This window comes from Hippocampus comes, unplaced genomic scaffold (assembly GCF_001891065.2).
Source record: "Hippocampus comes isolate QL1 unplaced genomic scaffold, H_comes_QL1_v1.1 scaffold90, whole genome shotgun sequence".
NCBI classification, from domain to species: domain Eukaryota; kingdom Metazoa; phylum Chordata; class Actinopteri; order Syngnathiformes; family Syngnathidae; genus Hippocampus; species Hippocampus comes.
Window position 1 is genome coordinate 268,443 of NW_017804912.1, and position 13,182 is coordinate 281,624.

A 13,182-nucleotide genomic window follows, 5' to 3' on the forward strand; every position below is an offset into this window, starting at 1 on the left:
TGGCGGGAAGCACATAGACTATATCCGGTCAAGAGCTTCGCAATAAAATAAAGTATTTTTTTTTCCGAAGGTATGTCTCCTGTTCAAATCACTAGCGCTTTGGCATCTCAAACATATAGTAAAAATAGTGAAATTTGATTTATGTCGCAATGCCCCTCTAAAGCTTATATCATGTGTCACAATTTTGTCATGATTTTTATTTTGAAACTAACAGACTTCCTTTCCGAGCTTGGTTATTTTAGGTATTTATACATTCGAGAGAATGCGCACTGGCGGTGAGGCGTTCAGTTGGAATGCCAGGTACGGTGCATCCGAACGTTACGATGCTCCGTAGCACCACGACAATCCCAGAATGCTCTGGGGCACCCTGGAAAGGACAGACAGACAGACTGACAATTTCTGGTCCACGTGAGGGCCATGTGGAATCAGACAACACATCTTCCCCAATTTACATAAGTTTTACCATGAAAGAGACCGATTTCTAAAACGGAGGTCATGACAAAAAAGAACCTGAATGACCTCGCCGTTGGACGAAGATTCACACAGACCCACTGTCATCTTGGACTAAGTATTTCAAAAATATGATTCGTTCCGGAAAAAAATGACACAAAAATATGTTCAAAATTATTACAAAAGTCACATATTTGGCCTGACAAGCAGAAGTAATATTTTGCAATTAAAAACACTAGATTTCTTATGCCATCGCATCACATATCATCACTAAATGATATATTTGACCAGGAAACTGATTGCGTTTATTGCCAATTAAGTTTTAAGCAATTACGCTGTGCAAATGTTCTGACTTGCCTCAAAAACATTCAGGAAAAAGGTTATACTCCTCAACTGTATTTATAGAGCATTCTATTGTGCTTGTAATATCTATATTTGACTGAAAAAATGCAATGTTTGTGCACAAAGAGACAACAGAAAGTTGTGTTTATGAGCAGAAGGACGCAGTACTTTGTCTCCTAAATGACACAAATTTGATCTACATTTTTAAAGCTCAACATATGCTCACAAACGGCTACATTAGACCACTACAATAAGATTATGTGTCGTTTTGTGTTCTGTCGTATTGTCCAGTATCGATATTGACAGACTGCAGCGCCTCCATGTGGAGATTTATCAAATTTAACACATCATCCAAAATGATCCTCGAGTGCATGAAGAAAGCCGCCGACTATCAAATGAAACCGATGGAAAAGAATGATCTCAATTCACCATTTGGTGTTTTGGAGCGAAATGAGAATCTTTCAAAATAAATATGCCGTGACCCGGGGTTGCTGCGGCCACAACGCTGAGTACTTATTACTTTATTATCACGAAAATGTTTGCATACTTGTTTTGGATTACCGGAAGTTGTCAGTGACAGCATTTATTCATATTGTCCAGTAGATGGCGATAGAATGCCGCTTGAAGATGATACACAGGTGTGCAGTTGTGTCAAACTCATTTTTTGTGGAGGGCCACTTTGGAGTTACGCCTTCCCTGGGATGAGCGTTACAACAGTGAAAGCGAATGAATTTTGAATCATCACGTCGTATTATTTAACTTGTTCCACAACCGTTAACTACTACACTGGGGAAAAGTTGTTGGTAATAAACCAAATGATTGAAAACCAATGAAAATCAGTCAGACCATTAAAAACATGAATGAAAATTCCCGGTACATTATGGGCATTAACGCAGATTTTCGCATTTTCTAATAACAAGAAAGGACATTTTCTCGACCCATGGTGTCCCCCATGATTTCATACAGTGTACCTTCTCGAATTATCCATCCATCCCGCCACATCAATTTCTTGGCATCGCTCGACGGATGACACTTGTGTAAGTTGAGGGGTTCGTTGTTTTTAGTAGCTCTACTTTACGAACGGCAAAAGGAGAGATGGAATCCTTTAAATACAGTTTTATTAAAAGGGAAAAAAAGACGTCTGCACCGCAACACGTTCGAGAACACAACTCTCCTCGTAACTAAAATCACTTCCTGCTTCTCTTACTTCGACAGCCAATCAGAATTTATCAACATAAAAACATGTCTAAGCAATTATTAAACAACAGAATATAATTTAGGTATTCTTAACATGAAATAATATGATGTTCAAACATAAAATGATAATAATAATATAACATAAGCTTACACTTGTATCAATTATTACGTCCCCAAATTCTCATTCTAAATCCGAAATCCAAATGCACGTGTTCCAAAATGTAAGAAAAAGTCATTCATTTTAAAAACTAATTTACTTCCCTCTTTGAATTTGGGACTCCTCTATAATAATGTACATTCAAAATGAACAGTACAGTAACATTTTTAAAAAAATTCTGGCACATCCAATATTGAATTGATCCAGATTTATCCGCTCAGGCATGTGTTCAATTTACAATGAAGAATAATGAAACATTGCCGATGAACGTTTAGGCGTGAATATACATTTGTTGTAGGTGCAGGTGTCGTGAAAGCGCCATGCAAATAAAGATGTATTGTAATTTGCAATAGACTACGTAAATTGGTGGGGGCGCTGTGTGATGACGTAATGTGATGCGGTATCATTTTTCATCAGTGTCATGTGAACATTACATCATTAGTTCGCACATTATAAGAGGTTCTAATTACTGCCAGCACGTACGTCATTGTTCTCAAGTACGATATTAGAAAGGCGAATGTTGGAATTTAATTTTGGCCCGGTAAGTATACGAACAAATCCCGTGGTGCTTCATTTAAATGTCAAACCGGCAATGTGTCGGGGCAGCCGGGAGGTCGCCACAACCGCCGGCAGGGAGTCCGAGCAGAAGCGTAAGCGAGGAGAGACTACACGGATTTGGTGTTCAGGAGTTTCTCGACGGGTCAAAATATGAGGGAGAGTTTGTTGATGGCCTCAAACAAGGACAGGGAAGGTACACCTGGAGCAGTGGAGAGGTCAGGAGGAAATGAAATACTCCGGTTTCTCAAAGGCGCCCAAATTAAATTGGCCCCACCGTCACCTTCAAAGACGGCTATCGCGCTTTCTTGCCAATTTGCAAAGTTATTGATATCATAACTCCTACACAAAATGTTTCGCCAATGTTTCTGTTGTGTGCAGTTCTACGAAGGCTCTTTCTACAAAGACTACAGGCACGGTGATGGAATGTACTCCTGGCCAAACGGCAACAAATTCGTCGGCAAATTCTACCTGAACTGGAGAGAAGGATACGGAAAACACATTTTCCCCGATGGAGCCATATTCATGGTAAGAATGACTTTAAAGTTCTGGTAAAGGAATGCCAAACAAAGTCCGGCGCTCGGTTTCAGGGTTTGTACCATGCTGACCAGAGGTTTGGTCCTGGTGTGATGAGCGAGCCAACCGGACGTCAGGATGTCGGCCTGTGGCATGGGAAGCATCTGATCCAACTGTGTAACTCTGTGCCAGGCAGCTTCAGCCTCAAAAACTTTACTGAATATGCTTTCTTCTTGGAGCAAGATGCCACCTCCACTTTTCAAAGTCAGGTAAGTAGTTCGAGTCGTCGCAATAATTGACCAAAACACTTCTACACATTCTCTCAATGGTCATAAAATAGATCCGGCGTGAATATTTTTTTGGGAGTTACACAATGAAATCATGAGTTCAATACTTTAAAGTGTTCATGTCCATTCTTTGCTCCTTAGGAGACTCCTCAAACCGTTCCCTCCAAAGGACTTGCCAGGACAGATTCAGGGGTGAAGTATTTTGATGAATAACTATTATAACAAATTCTGCTAAAGTAGTTTGCATCATACCCTTAGGTATAATGATGTACGACACAGCAATTTCTGATTTTGCCTTCTCGGTCATAAGAAAACATCCACATGGACTTTGTGCTTTTAAATGTAAATGTTTCCGAAAAAAAAATATGGCCGTTGATAACAATGGCAGCCATCCTGTGCATTTCAAGGTTCTGGCTTTGTAAATCGCCGTTCTTGTTTTAGATAGACAGAGATGACGAGTTGCTGCTCTATGATGACAACACCATCCTCCCCGCCGGCATTGAGAATTTTTCCACCGATGGCGACCACCTACCGTTGCCCCCGCATGTCAGAAGAGACTTTGACCAACATTTCTTTGGCCAGATGTGGGAAGCCGATTCTCCCCCGTATGAGGGCTACAAACGAGACCCACTCGCCACTCTGCCTTTAACGGGCAAAATGTTGGCTCATATTCACAAGCACAGGTTGGGTCCAACTTCAAAGGTACAAAATTCGCGCCAAGCGAAAGGTCCAGCACGAAAGCAGTCTTTTTTTTTCTTTTTTGTGTTTCTCTCAGGCGTCAGGGCGAAACATTGGATTGGGATAATGCAAAGGTTCTTTCATATCAAAGGGATGGTTTTGGTCCAAAAGGACCTTTGGAAGTCGCCTCGGAGCTTCTGATCCACCAGGCTTCCATCGGAGAACGAGAGGCCGTTTTGCAGATTCTCTTGGCCGGCGTCGTTCACCCCGATGTCGCCGATTCTCAGGGACACACCGCCTTGATTGCTGCCACAGTAAAACGTGTTCTCATCTCACGCAATCCTTGCACTCAGTTTGTTAGGTTCATTTCATTTCTGCTTTGCTGCTCACCCTATTTTGTTGTGATTCTCAGATCAACTGCCGTAATGATGTCATTCACCTGTTATTGGATATGGGGGCTGGTATTGACAAGCGCAATTTCGAGGGCATGTCGTCGTTGTCGGTGTGTCATGTCCTCTACTATCCCGTGCAGTGTCTATACACGTATTCTGCCCCTGCGGCCCCGACGCAGGTAAGATTTGACTCAAGGAAGTGGATTTCGCCACTGTCGGACAGAAATCTCCGCGATCCAAATTTGGGCAAGTCCATATTCTTTCAAATTTTTTTAACTTTTTAAAGAGCTTTGTGCAGCTCCTTGACATACTCTTGCAGAAGTTTTTTTTTTAGGGAAGGAACACATTTTGACAAATGTTGGCCAATACAAAAAAAAAAAAACACCAGCAAATAATCATCATTTGTAAAAACTGAAAACAAATTAAATATATGAGATGGTACGTCTTAGTTAACAAAGATTAGAATGTGATCATGTCTATCACTTGTGTCTGACTACGTGACTGTGTGTGTGCGCACGTTGGCGACTCCCAGCACGACAACGTTTAAAACAAAAGAATAATTGTGAGCGGGCTGCAAAAAAGTTCACGTGCATGAAGTTGCAGCCCAAAGATGACAGATGGTCCACATTCTTTTTCATCAGAGGAGTTTTATAGCCTTCGATCACATGAATAATAAGCGATTAAATACCGAGGTGCTGAGTTTCCAAAATAAAAAAACCTGTCATCAAAAGAACTGCTTTTTGGGAGCTTTCTAAAGAGGCATTGATATTTTCTATACCTGCCACAATAACGTGGCGTCATAACTTCCCACAGGATATCGCAAAGGAGCAACCCACTGTCGAGAAGTTGACTCCCGCGGACGATCACAACAACACGAACCAGAGCAACTTGCCGCAGCTTACAGACGCCTCAGTTCAGGTGACGATTGCTCTCATTCTACGACCGCAATTCAAATGGAAGTGTGGCGTTGCACATTATGAAGATCCCGCGCCTTCCCCTTTCGAAAGAGTAGATTTCAGCTCTTGAAACTCTCTTCTATGTTTGCAGACGGACAGTGAACTGATCCCGGCACAATCCTTTTCTTCTTCCTGTTCCATGTACAGCTACAAAATGGAAGTCTCGGAGGAGCTCCTGCAAGGCGCAGCCGAAGCCCTGAGTCGCACCGGCTTTCCTCAGCATTCCGACACTCAGGAGACGGTTCGCAAAATCGCGGCAAAAAAATACACGTGAGCCCGCCACGTTCGCATTTCCCACCACCGCTCCATACAGGATTCTGCACCAAAGTCAATCCAATGTTTTTGCTGGTGTGACCAGGCACCGTTTTCGTTTATCCACACTCAATCTGCTGTTGGATCGCGGCGCGGACCCCAATAAATGCAAAGTCCCCTTGCCTGTCCTCTTTGTGGCCATTATGGCAGGAGACACTGAAACCGTCAGGAGACTTTTACTGAGTGGAGCTCAGACCGGGATTTCTCTCTCGCTCGAGGTATAGCATGGCCCGGATCGTCTTGACTTCGAATGTTTTGCATCATTTCATGTCAGGTTCATTGAGAAAAACTTGAAACGGTCCTCCTGTCACTGTAACACACGCAATCTGTGGTTGTAGAGGAAAGGCCTTTATCCGCTGCACGTGGCCGCGGCCTTGCCCGGTCCTGAAAGTCCCAAAATCATCGAACTGCTGCTGCATGCTTTATCGGACCCCGACGCGCGGGCATCCGACCAGAATGAGATCTATGAACTAGATAAGGCTTGTATGCTCCGCTCTGCCCGTATTTCGTTTGCTGCAATCACGAACCCGCTTCTGATTGTTTTGCAGGTTTCCATAACAATAAGAAAATCATGCAGGAGCCATCGGACGCCGACTCCCGAAGAAGGAGGCCGAACGGCTCTGCACATGATCTGCCAGAGAGAAACTGACCACTCTGTGAGGCACCGCAGATTTAGAATGCAAATATCGTAATATACGGAGGGGGGGTTATAATCGGCGGCAGGAAAAGTGATGCCGCCCGGAAACGTGCGGAGCGACCTCGATCGATGACAGAGCGGCAACAGATGATCAACTTGTGTGCTTGTTTTGATACAGAATGCCAGCAAGGCGGTTGCGCTCTTGCTCTCCCACAGAGCCAGAACGGATCTCCTCTGGAGTGGACACTCGCCTCTCTCCTTAGCCATATCAAGCGGCAATGACATGGTAACTGCCTTGACACGCGCCCTCTAATAGGTGCTCGCAAATTCAACCTTTTTTGTTCAGGATAAAAAAAAAGGGGGGGCTTTTTTGGGGAGGAGATGATTTAGTTATGAATATTATTATTTACAAACGCCCCCCGTCAACAAACACTGATAAACATTCCAAATACCTTTTCCATGAAAAACGTGCCGGGGGGGGTCCCGCAAAAATCCCAAATATGAATAAACAGAGGGGGAAAAAATGTAATGCATGCAGGAATAAATGAAATGATTGATTCATCTGAACCTCTTACCCCCCACAACCTCACCCCCATGTAGGCAGTGGACGTGCTGTTAAAAGGCGGTGCAGATCCCAACATTCCGCTGGGTCTTGGAGTGGGCAATGCCCTTTGTGCCCTCAGTAACTTCAGCTACAACTTGGATAACAAAAGAGTCAAACTGGTACAGCATTTCTTGACCTGCGCACTGATTTCCATTTCCCCATGAAAGTAAATGACACAATTAACGTTGAATTGTTTACTGCAGTTTTTCATCCATCCTGATTTTACGAGACTGGAATGATGTTTTATAATCCCCCCCCCCCCCAAAAAAAGACATTTAAATACAGCCAGTGTAAAAATAATGACCATACTTCTTTGTTTCGCTTGAAAATGTACATGACTTCTTTTTTATGTGTGATGCAGCTGGACATGTTGATCAAGGCTGGCGCCGACATGTTGATGCCAGTTCACATCGGTGACCTGGAAGGGACCGCAGTTGATTATGCGCACTTCTCTTTCAACCTTGTAAGACAGCATTCAAAACACTTACGGGAAATGAGTGACGATCCTGCTTAATGGTCGTTTTATAGGAGTGCTCTGTCGGGTCAATATTTGTCCAAATCTTGGACACACTTCCTCATCAAAAGCACTTTTGGCCAAATGATATGTTGAAGTCTGCCTTGAAAATTAATTTTCAATCATGCCCAACAGTCACCTTTCTCAGTCACGGCCTTCTTATGTACTCGAATTGAATTGCTCGGAATCGATTAGCGGACGAAAAAAAGGCTGACGTCGCCCGAAGCCTTCGCTCTGGCTTTGTTTATTAAATCTGAGTGATTCACATCGGTTTAAAAAAAAAAAAAAAAAAGGAGACGTTTCAATTGTGTCTATTTTGTATTTGCCAGAATTTCTGAGTCTGAAGGCCCTGCGAAATTGATGTTGAAATGGCAACACAAATCTGATAGGTCATCCAATGAATTGAAGACAAAAGACTGTTGGAAATATATTCTGACCAATTCATGTCAGTTTTAGGACGGTGCTTTTGATCACGTTTTTGGGCCCTCGGTGCGTGCTGCTGCCAATAGATCAGTATTTGGAGGTTTACATTCTGCTGTACCTTTTTATAACTTGTGTGTAATACTGCCATGTAGGACTCGCGTATCGCCAACACCCCCTTCAACACGCTCAACATGGAGGAGAGAGAAACGTTCAAATCACGGCGCCACCTGCTCGGCCTCATGGGAGATCTGCTTCGCTACAAGGCTGTCAAGAGACAGAAAGAGTGGGAAAAGCAGCTTTTGCAGAATCGTAAGTGTATAAGATTTTGTTGCGTAATGTGTGTTTAAAAACGGTGCGGTTCAAGAACTGACTTGCCCCCTAGGTGAAGACGCGAGTTCTTCTGGCCCAAAAACTCCCGTAGCAAGGTAGCACACACAGCCACTGTTTATGAACTCTCTCCCTCATTGAAGCAATCATGAGACACGTCTCTAACTTTGAATATTTTTTCCAGGAAACAACTTCGGTTCTGCTACCATTGTGGCCTGTCTGCAGCTGTGACACTTTCCGAGTGTACTCGCTGCCACAAGGTTCTTTACTGCTCAACGCACTGTAAACTAAAAGCATGGAACAAGGGACACAAGCAAGAGTGTGTCCGGGATTGTCATCGACATCATCATCCGGTTCCCCGTTAAAATGGAGGAGACTGTCGGCCCAAGCCGATGCGCCGGTCCTATCCATGACTTGGGTTCAAATTGCTCGTCAAATATGATCGTCCTACAACGTTTGGAACTTTTTTTTTTTTTTTTTTGCCAAACTACCTCAAAAACCTAGGTCTAAGTGATGAACTTGGCCGACTTGAAGCTTCCAAAACTCTGCTTCCTCTTATATGAAATGTTTTTTAATGGCATATCAGGGACGTGTTTCTTACAAACTGCAGTGTACTTAGTATATCTCCCGGGGGTTCCCATGACTACCAAGTCCAACAATGACCTGTGAACTGGAGGCATGTTCTCAACATCCTCACTGTGCCAACATTCACTTTATTACCCAAGCTATATTTTCACACAAAATAATAAAAGCTGTCATTAAAAGAATATTCAGAGTGGGATTCTACAGTACACACTTATTGCATTCTATCTGACATGTGGTGGGTCATGTGATTAGCAAGCTTGCTTAATTGCAGATGTTGAGGGACTCTGACAAAAACACTAGTCAGGTTAAGTGCATGCTACAACCACACGAAATAGCATATGGGGTGGGGGTGGGGGGGGGCGCAAGACCCCCTCCAGGAGTCCTTCCCCACAGAGTGACTAGACGCTTCCAGCTTTTGGGTGAGGAACAAAATATTAAAAAAAACAGTTGGTTTAGTAAAAGAAAATTCTAAAATGAGGAAAGGGGCAAAGGCATCACTGGGACTATTTGCCTATAAAATAAAATAAAACAGCCTGCACACTATGACCATCCATTACAAATGCAGTACTTGATTAAAAGTCAGTGCAAAGTGAGAGAGGTAGACAACAAGCTTCATAGGGGATCAATGATATCAATACAGTACTTACCTTCACTTCTTTCTATGAAAAAAAACTACCATAAAAACGAATCGGAACGATACCTGCACCTTAGTAGTTTGATTTGCTGCGTCAAATGTCATGAACGGGGTGCAGTGGCGCCGCTCTGACAGTTGCTGCGGGTTTCTGTTTGTTACGTCATCCTCCCAGATGAGTCAGCGGCGGCACGGACAACAAGACGAGCAGGAAGCGGCACATGGAAAAACAAGAGGACCAAAGCAAAGGCGCTGTCCGTCATTTCGACGACGGGAATGGACACGGAGGAGCAAGAAAACGAACTGGTGGCCTTGCAAAGTATCTTCAGCTCAGAGGAGTTCGCTCGACATGAATCGAAGTCCTCCGGAGAACTTCGAGTTTCAGTGGAGCTGCCCTCGGGATACGCGGTGACACTCGCTGAAGGTAAAGCACCTTTTCAGTGGAGAAAAAACCGCGATGATGACGTCGATATCATCGCGCTGGAGAAAAATGAGCCCTTCCTCGAGTTACTTTGAATAAAAACAATCAAGTGTCAAGAAGTTAAGACGAAACGATATCCAGTGGAATGGGTTGTATGACATCGAAAAATAATACGTGAAAATTGATCTTTTCCTTTTTCTAAAGGCAAACCAAAACAAGTTTAAAAGCAATAACCTTTTTTTGTGAGGCACGTGTCACGAATTGAGTCAACAACGCTTTCTAAGTTGTGACCGATTTGCTTTCCCAAAGATGACGCGTTGAAGCAATGCAAGATATCATTCCTTCCACCGCTGCGTCTCAACTTTGGACTCCCTGAGGATTACCCCTCCCGCTCTCCGCCTTCCTTCAGTCTATCTTGTAACTGGCTGACTCACAACCAGGTAATGTATGTCAAATTTAAACGCCATATGTTGACATGGATCACAATTTGCCTTTTCCATTGCATCCGTCCAGCTTGCGGCTCTGGGAGCTCACCTCACCGATCTCTACCGAGCCACCGGAGGTGATGTGGTGCTCTTCTCCTGGGTACAGTTCCTGAGAGAGGATACTCTGGCATTCCTGAACCTCAATTCTGTGCTGGTGCTGCCCAATGTGCCCAGCACCCCATACAACAGCCAAGAATCAATCCATGCTGCACTCTCAGAACGCAAAAGCAGTCAAACCGCACTGACTTCAGGAGCCGAAAATGTCCAAACCTTTTTCCTTGATGATGAAAAACGTGTTAAAGGAGCTGGAGACAACGCGCCAGAAACCTTCGAAGAACGCGGACCCTTCTCCGGTCTCTCCTTGAATCCTGCGCAACGTCTCCTCTCTGAGATATTGACCCACGATGCGGCCCAGGGACAGAAAGTTTTTCAGAGCACAGTTTACGACTGCGCCGTGTGTTTCATGAGCTACCTGGGTTCAGAATGTGTACAGATACAGGAGTGCGGTCACGTCTTCTGCCAGGCCTGTCTCGCTGAGTTTTGCAAGCTGCAGATAAGAGAGGGAAATGTCCTTGGTGTCACCTGTGCTCAGGCGGACTGCACGGCCTTACCCACACAAGCACAAGTAAAGCACAACTCCAACTCCTCGTTTGATTCATCGTTGGCCGTGGATATTTTGTCTTTTTTCCTGCCATCCTTTGACTCTGTTGTGTTTTGATCTGGAAGGTGGAGAGTCTGGTAGGAGAGGAACTGTTCAGACGCTACGATCGGCTTCTGTTGCAGCACTCCCTGGACTGTATGCCAGGTGATGATTGCATAAGTGTAAACTCTCCTATATGGATATGTTTACACACATCCAGTCAAGCTCAAACTTATTCAGACCTTAAAAACTAAAAAAAAAAAGCACAGAACTTGTTCACTGCCAGCCCAGTTAAAATGGATCTTCGTGGACGTCGATCGCAGTCAATGGCAGCGAATGAGTTTTTCAAAGCAATACATTTTGTACCCTGTACATGATGATGTACTGTATCCTCTGATTCCCTCCAGATGTGATGTACTGTCCACGGCCCTCCTGTGCGTCGCCAGTCGTTCGGGAGGAGGCCAGCGGCGTGGCGCTCTGCTCCGTCTGCGGCTTTGCCTTTTGCGTTACCTGCAAAAAGACTTACCACGGAACAGACGACTGCAGGCCAAAGAGGTTGCTGAAGAGCCTGCAAAAAGAAGACTCGGAGCAAGGCAATGCGGAGCTGCCCCAGTCCGTTGGTAGGTTGATGTGCTTGTGGCATTTTTCTTTTTTTACAAAGGGGCTGTGTCACTATTTTTTTTTTATTATTATTTTTTACGCGATGGCCCAAATGCTTCCGACTGTTTTTCAAACACTTATTCCCGCTCTCGAAACAATGACTCAGCGGGAATGAAAATGATTTGCGACAACTAAAACAGTTTGCAGACATATTTGCAACCTTTCCCAAACCTTGACAACCCCCCCCAAAAAAAAATCGCTACGTTGGCGAGCATTCGCCGCCCAGTAGGATACAGAATTCTTTTTAATTTTAGAAGAATGAGCACTCAAACCATCAGCCGTGTGTTTGCACTTCATGATTTCAATGCTGCCCTGTGTGTGTGTGTGTGTGTGTGTGTGTGTGTGTGTGTGTGTGTGTGTGTGTGTGTGTGTGTGTGTGTGTGTGGGTGTGTGTGTGTGTTGTGTGTGTGTTTGAGTGTTTCAGAGGGGATGAAGGCTCTCTGGGACGACTTCGCCAGTGGCAGTAAGCAAAGGCGCCGCCTGCTGGTGAGCAGGTATGGTCAAAAGGGGCTGTTTCAAAGTCTCGAGGACTGCCTGAGCCAGGGTTGGATTGGGTCCAATAGCAAGAACTGTCCACGCTGCTTCTGCAGGATCGAGGTATTTTGACTTCCTACCCTGCTGACGTCTTGTGAGTGTGCATTTTATAGAGAGGGGATGGGGGGGGTTCAAACATATGTATATTTTTTTGGGTGCAATTGCTCACTTTTTTTTGTGTTGCAGAAAAACTTCGGGTGCAACATCATGACATGCTCGCAGTGCAGACAACAGTTCTGCTGGGTCTGCCTTGCCGTGCTTTCCTATGAGAAATCATTGCAACACTTTCAGGACAGTTCGTGTTCTCGCTACTAGGATATGCGATGACCACCAAGCCTCAGATGGAACACAACTTTTGCCGGTACGGTGCCTGTGCAGAAATAGCCTACGCTTGCTCAGGAGCCACTGAATGGACAGTACATATTCACCTTCCAGAGCTCGGTCTTATTTAATTGCAATTATAATACTCATACTGTATTTTACACCTTCCGGGGGAACTTCAATAACAGTATATGCTGTCAGCAGAGAATAGATTTAATTTAATTCCTTTGTGGAGTTTGCATGTTCTCCCCGTGCCTGAGTGGGTTTTCTCCGGGTACTCCGGTTTCCTCCCGCATTCCAAAAACATGCACGGTAGGTTGACTGAACGCTCTGAATTGTCACGAGGTGTGATTGTGAGCTCGAATGTTTGTCCATGTGTGCCCTGCGATTGGCCGGCGACCAGTTCAGGGACAGGCTGCAGCACGCTCCTGACCCTCGTGAGGATAAAGCGGTTCAGATAGTGGGTGGATGAATGGATGTATACTTTTTTTTTTTTTTTAAAGGGGAGTGTGTGTATTCATGAACATTGACCGTACGTCTAAATATGACTTTAGTTGT

At 44.4% G+C, this 13,182-nt stretch overlaps 2 protein-coding genes across 4 annotated transcripts; both read left to right on the top strand.

Moving 5' to 3' along the window:
• The first annotated feature begins 2,556 nt into the window (after positions 1–2,556).
• On the top strand, positions 2,557–9,114 carry LOC109524439 (ankyrin repeat and MYND domain-containing protein 1-like). 3 transcript variants are annotated; one of them, XM_019884344.1, is made up of 17 exons: positions 2,557–2,919; positions 3,083–3,229; positions 3,292–3,486; positions 3,646–3,696; positions 3,946–4,187; positions 4,280–4,496; positions 4,595–4,753; positions 5,388–5,492; positions 5,622–5,800; positions 5,889–6,060; positions 6,181–6,498; positions 6,658–6,765; positions 7,080–7,202; positions 7,445–7,546; positions 8,173–8,329; positions 8,403–8,445; positions 8,532–9,114. In XM_019884344.1, the coding sequence occupies exons 1-17, from the start codon at positions 2,725–2,727 to the stop codon at positions 8,710–8,712; spliced, it is 2,694 nt and encodes an 897-aa protein (XP_019739903.1). In that variant the 5' UTR covers positions 2,557–2,724; the 3' UTR covers positions 8,713–9,114. The 3 variants fall into 3 exon arrangements, with proteins under 3 accessions (XP_019739903.1, XP_019739919.1, XP_019739911.1); XM_019884360.1 differs by having other exon boundaries at positions 2,557–2,687; XM_019884352.1 differs by lacking the exon at positions 7,080–7,202.
• Positions 9,115–9,606: 492 nt separating this feature from the next.
• LOC109525372 (E3 ubiquitin-protein ligase RNF14-like) lies at positions 9,607–12,905 on the top strand. The gene is made up of 8 exons (XM_019885810.1): positions 9,607–9,987; positions 10,294–10,424; positions 10,498–11,094; positions 11,196–11,274; positions 11,517–11,729; positions 12,194–12,366; positions 12,490–12,660; positions 12,885–12,905. The coding sequence occupies exons 1-7, from the start codon at positions 9,840–9,842 to the stop codon at positions 12,616–12,618; spliced, it is 1,470 nt and encodes a 489-aa protein (XP_019741369.1). The 5' UTR covers positions 9,607–9,839; the 3' UTR covers positions 12,619–12,660; positions 12,885–12,905.
• The last annotated feature ends 277 nt before the right edge of the window (positions 12,906–13,182 follow it).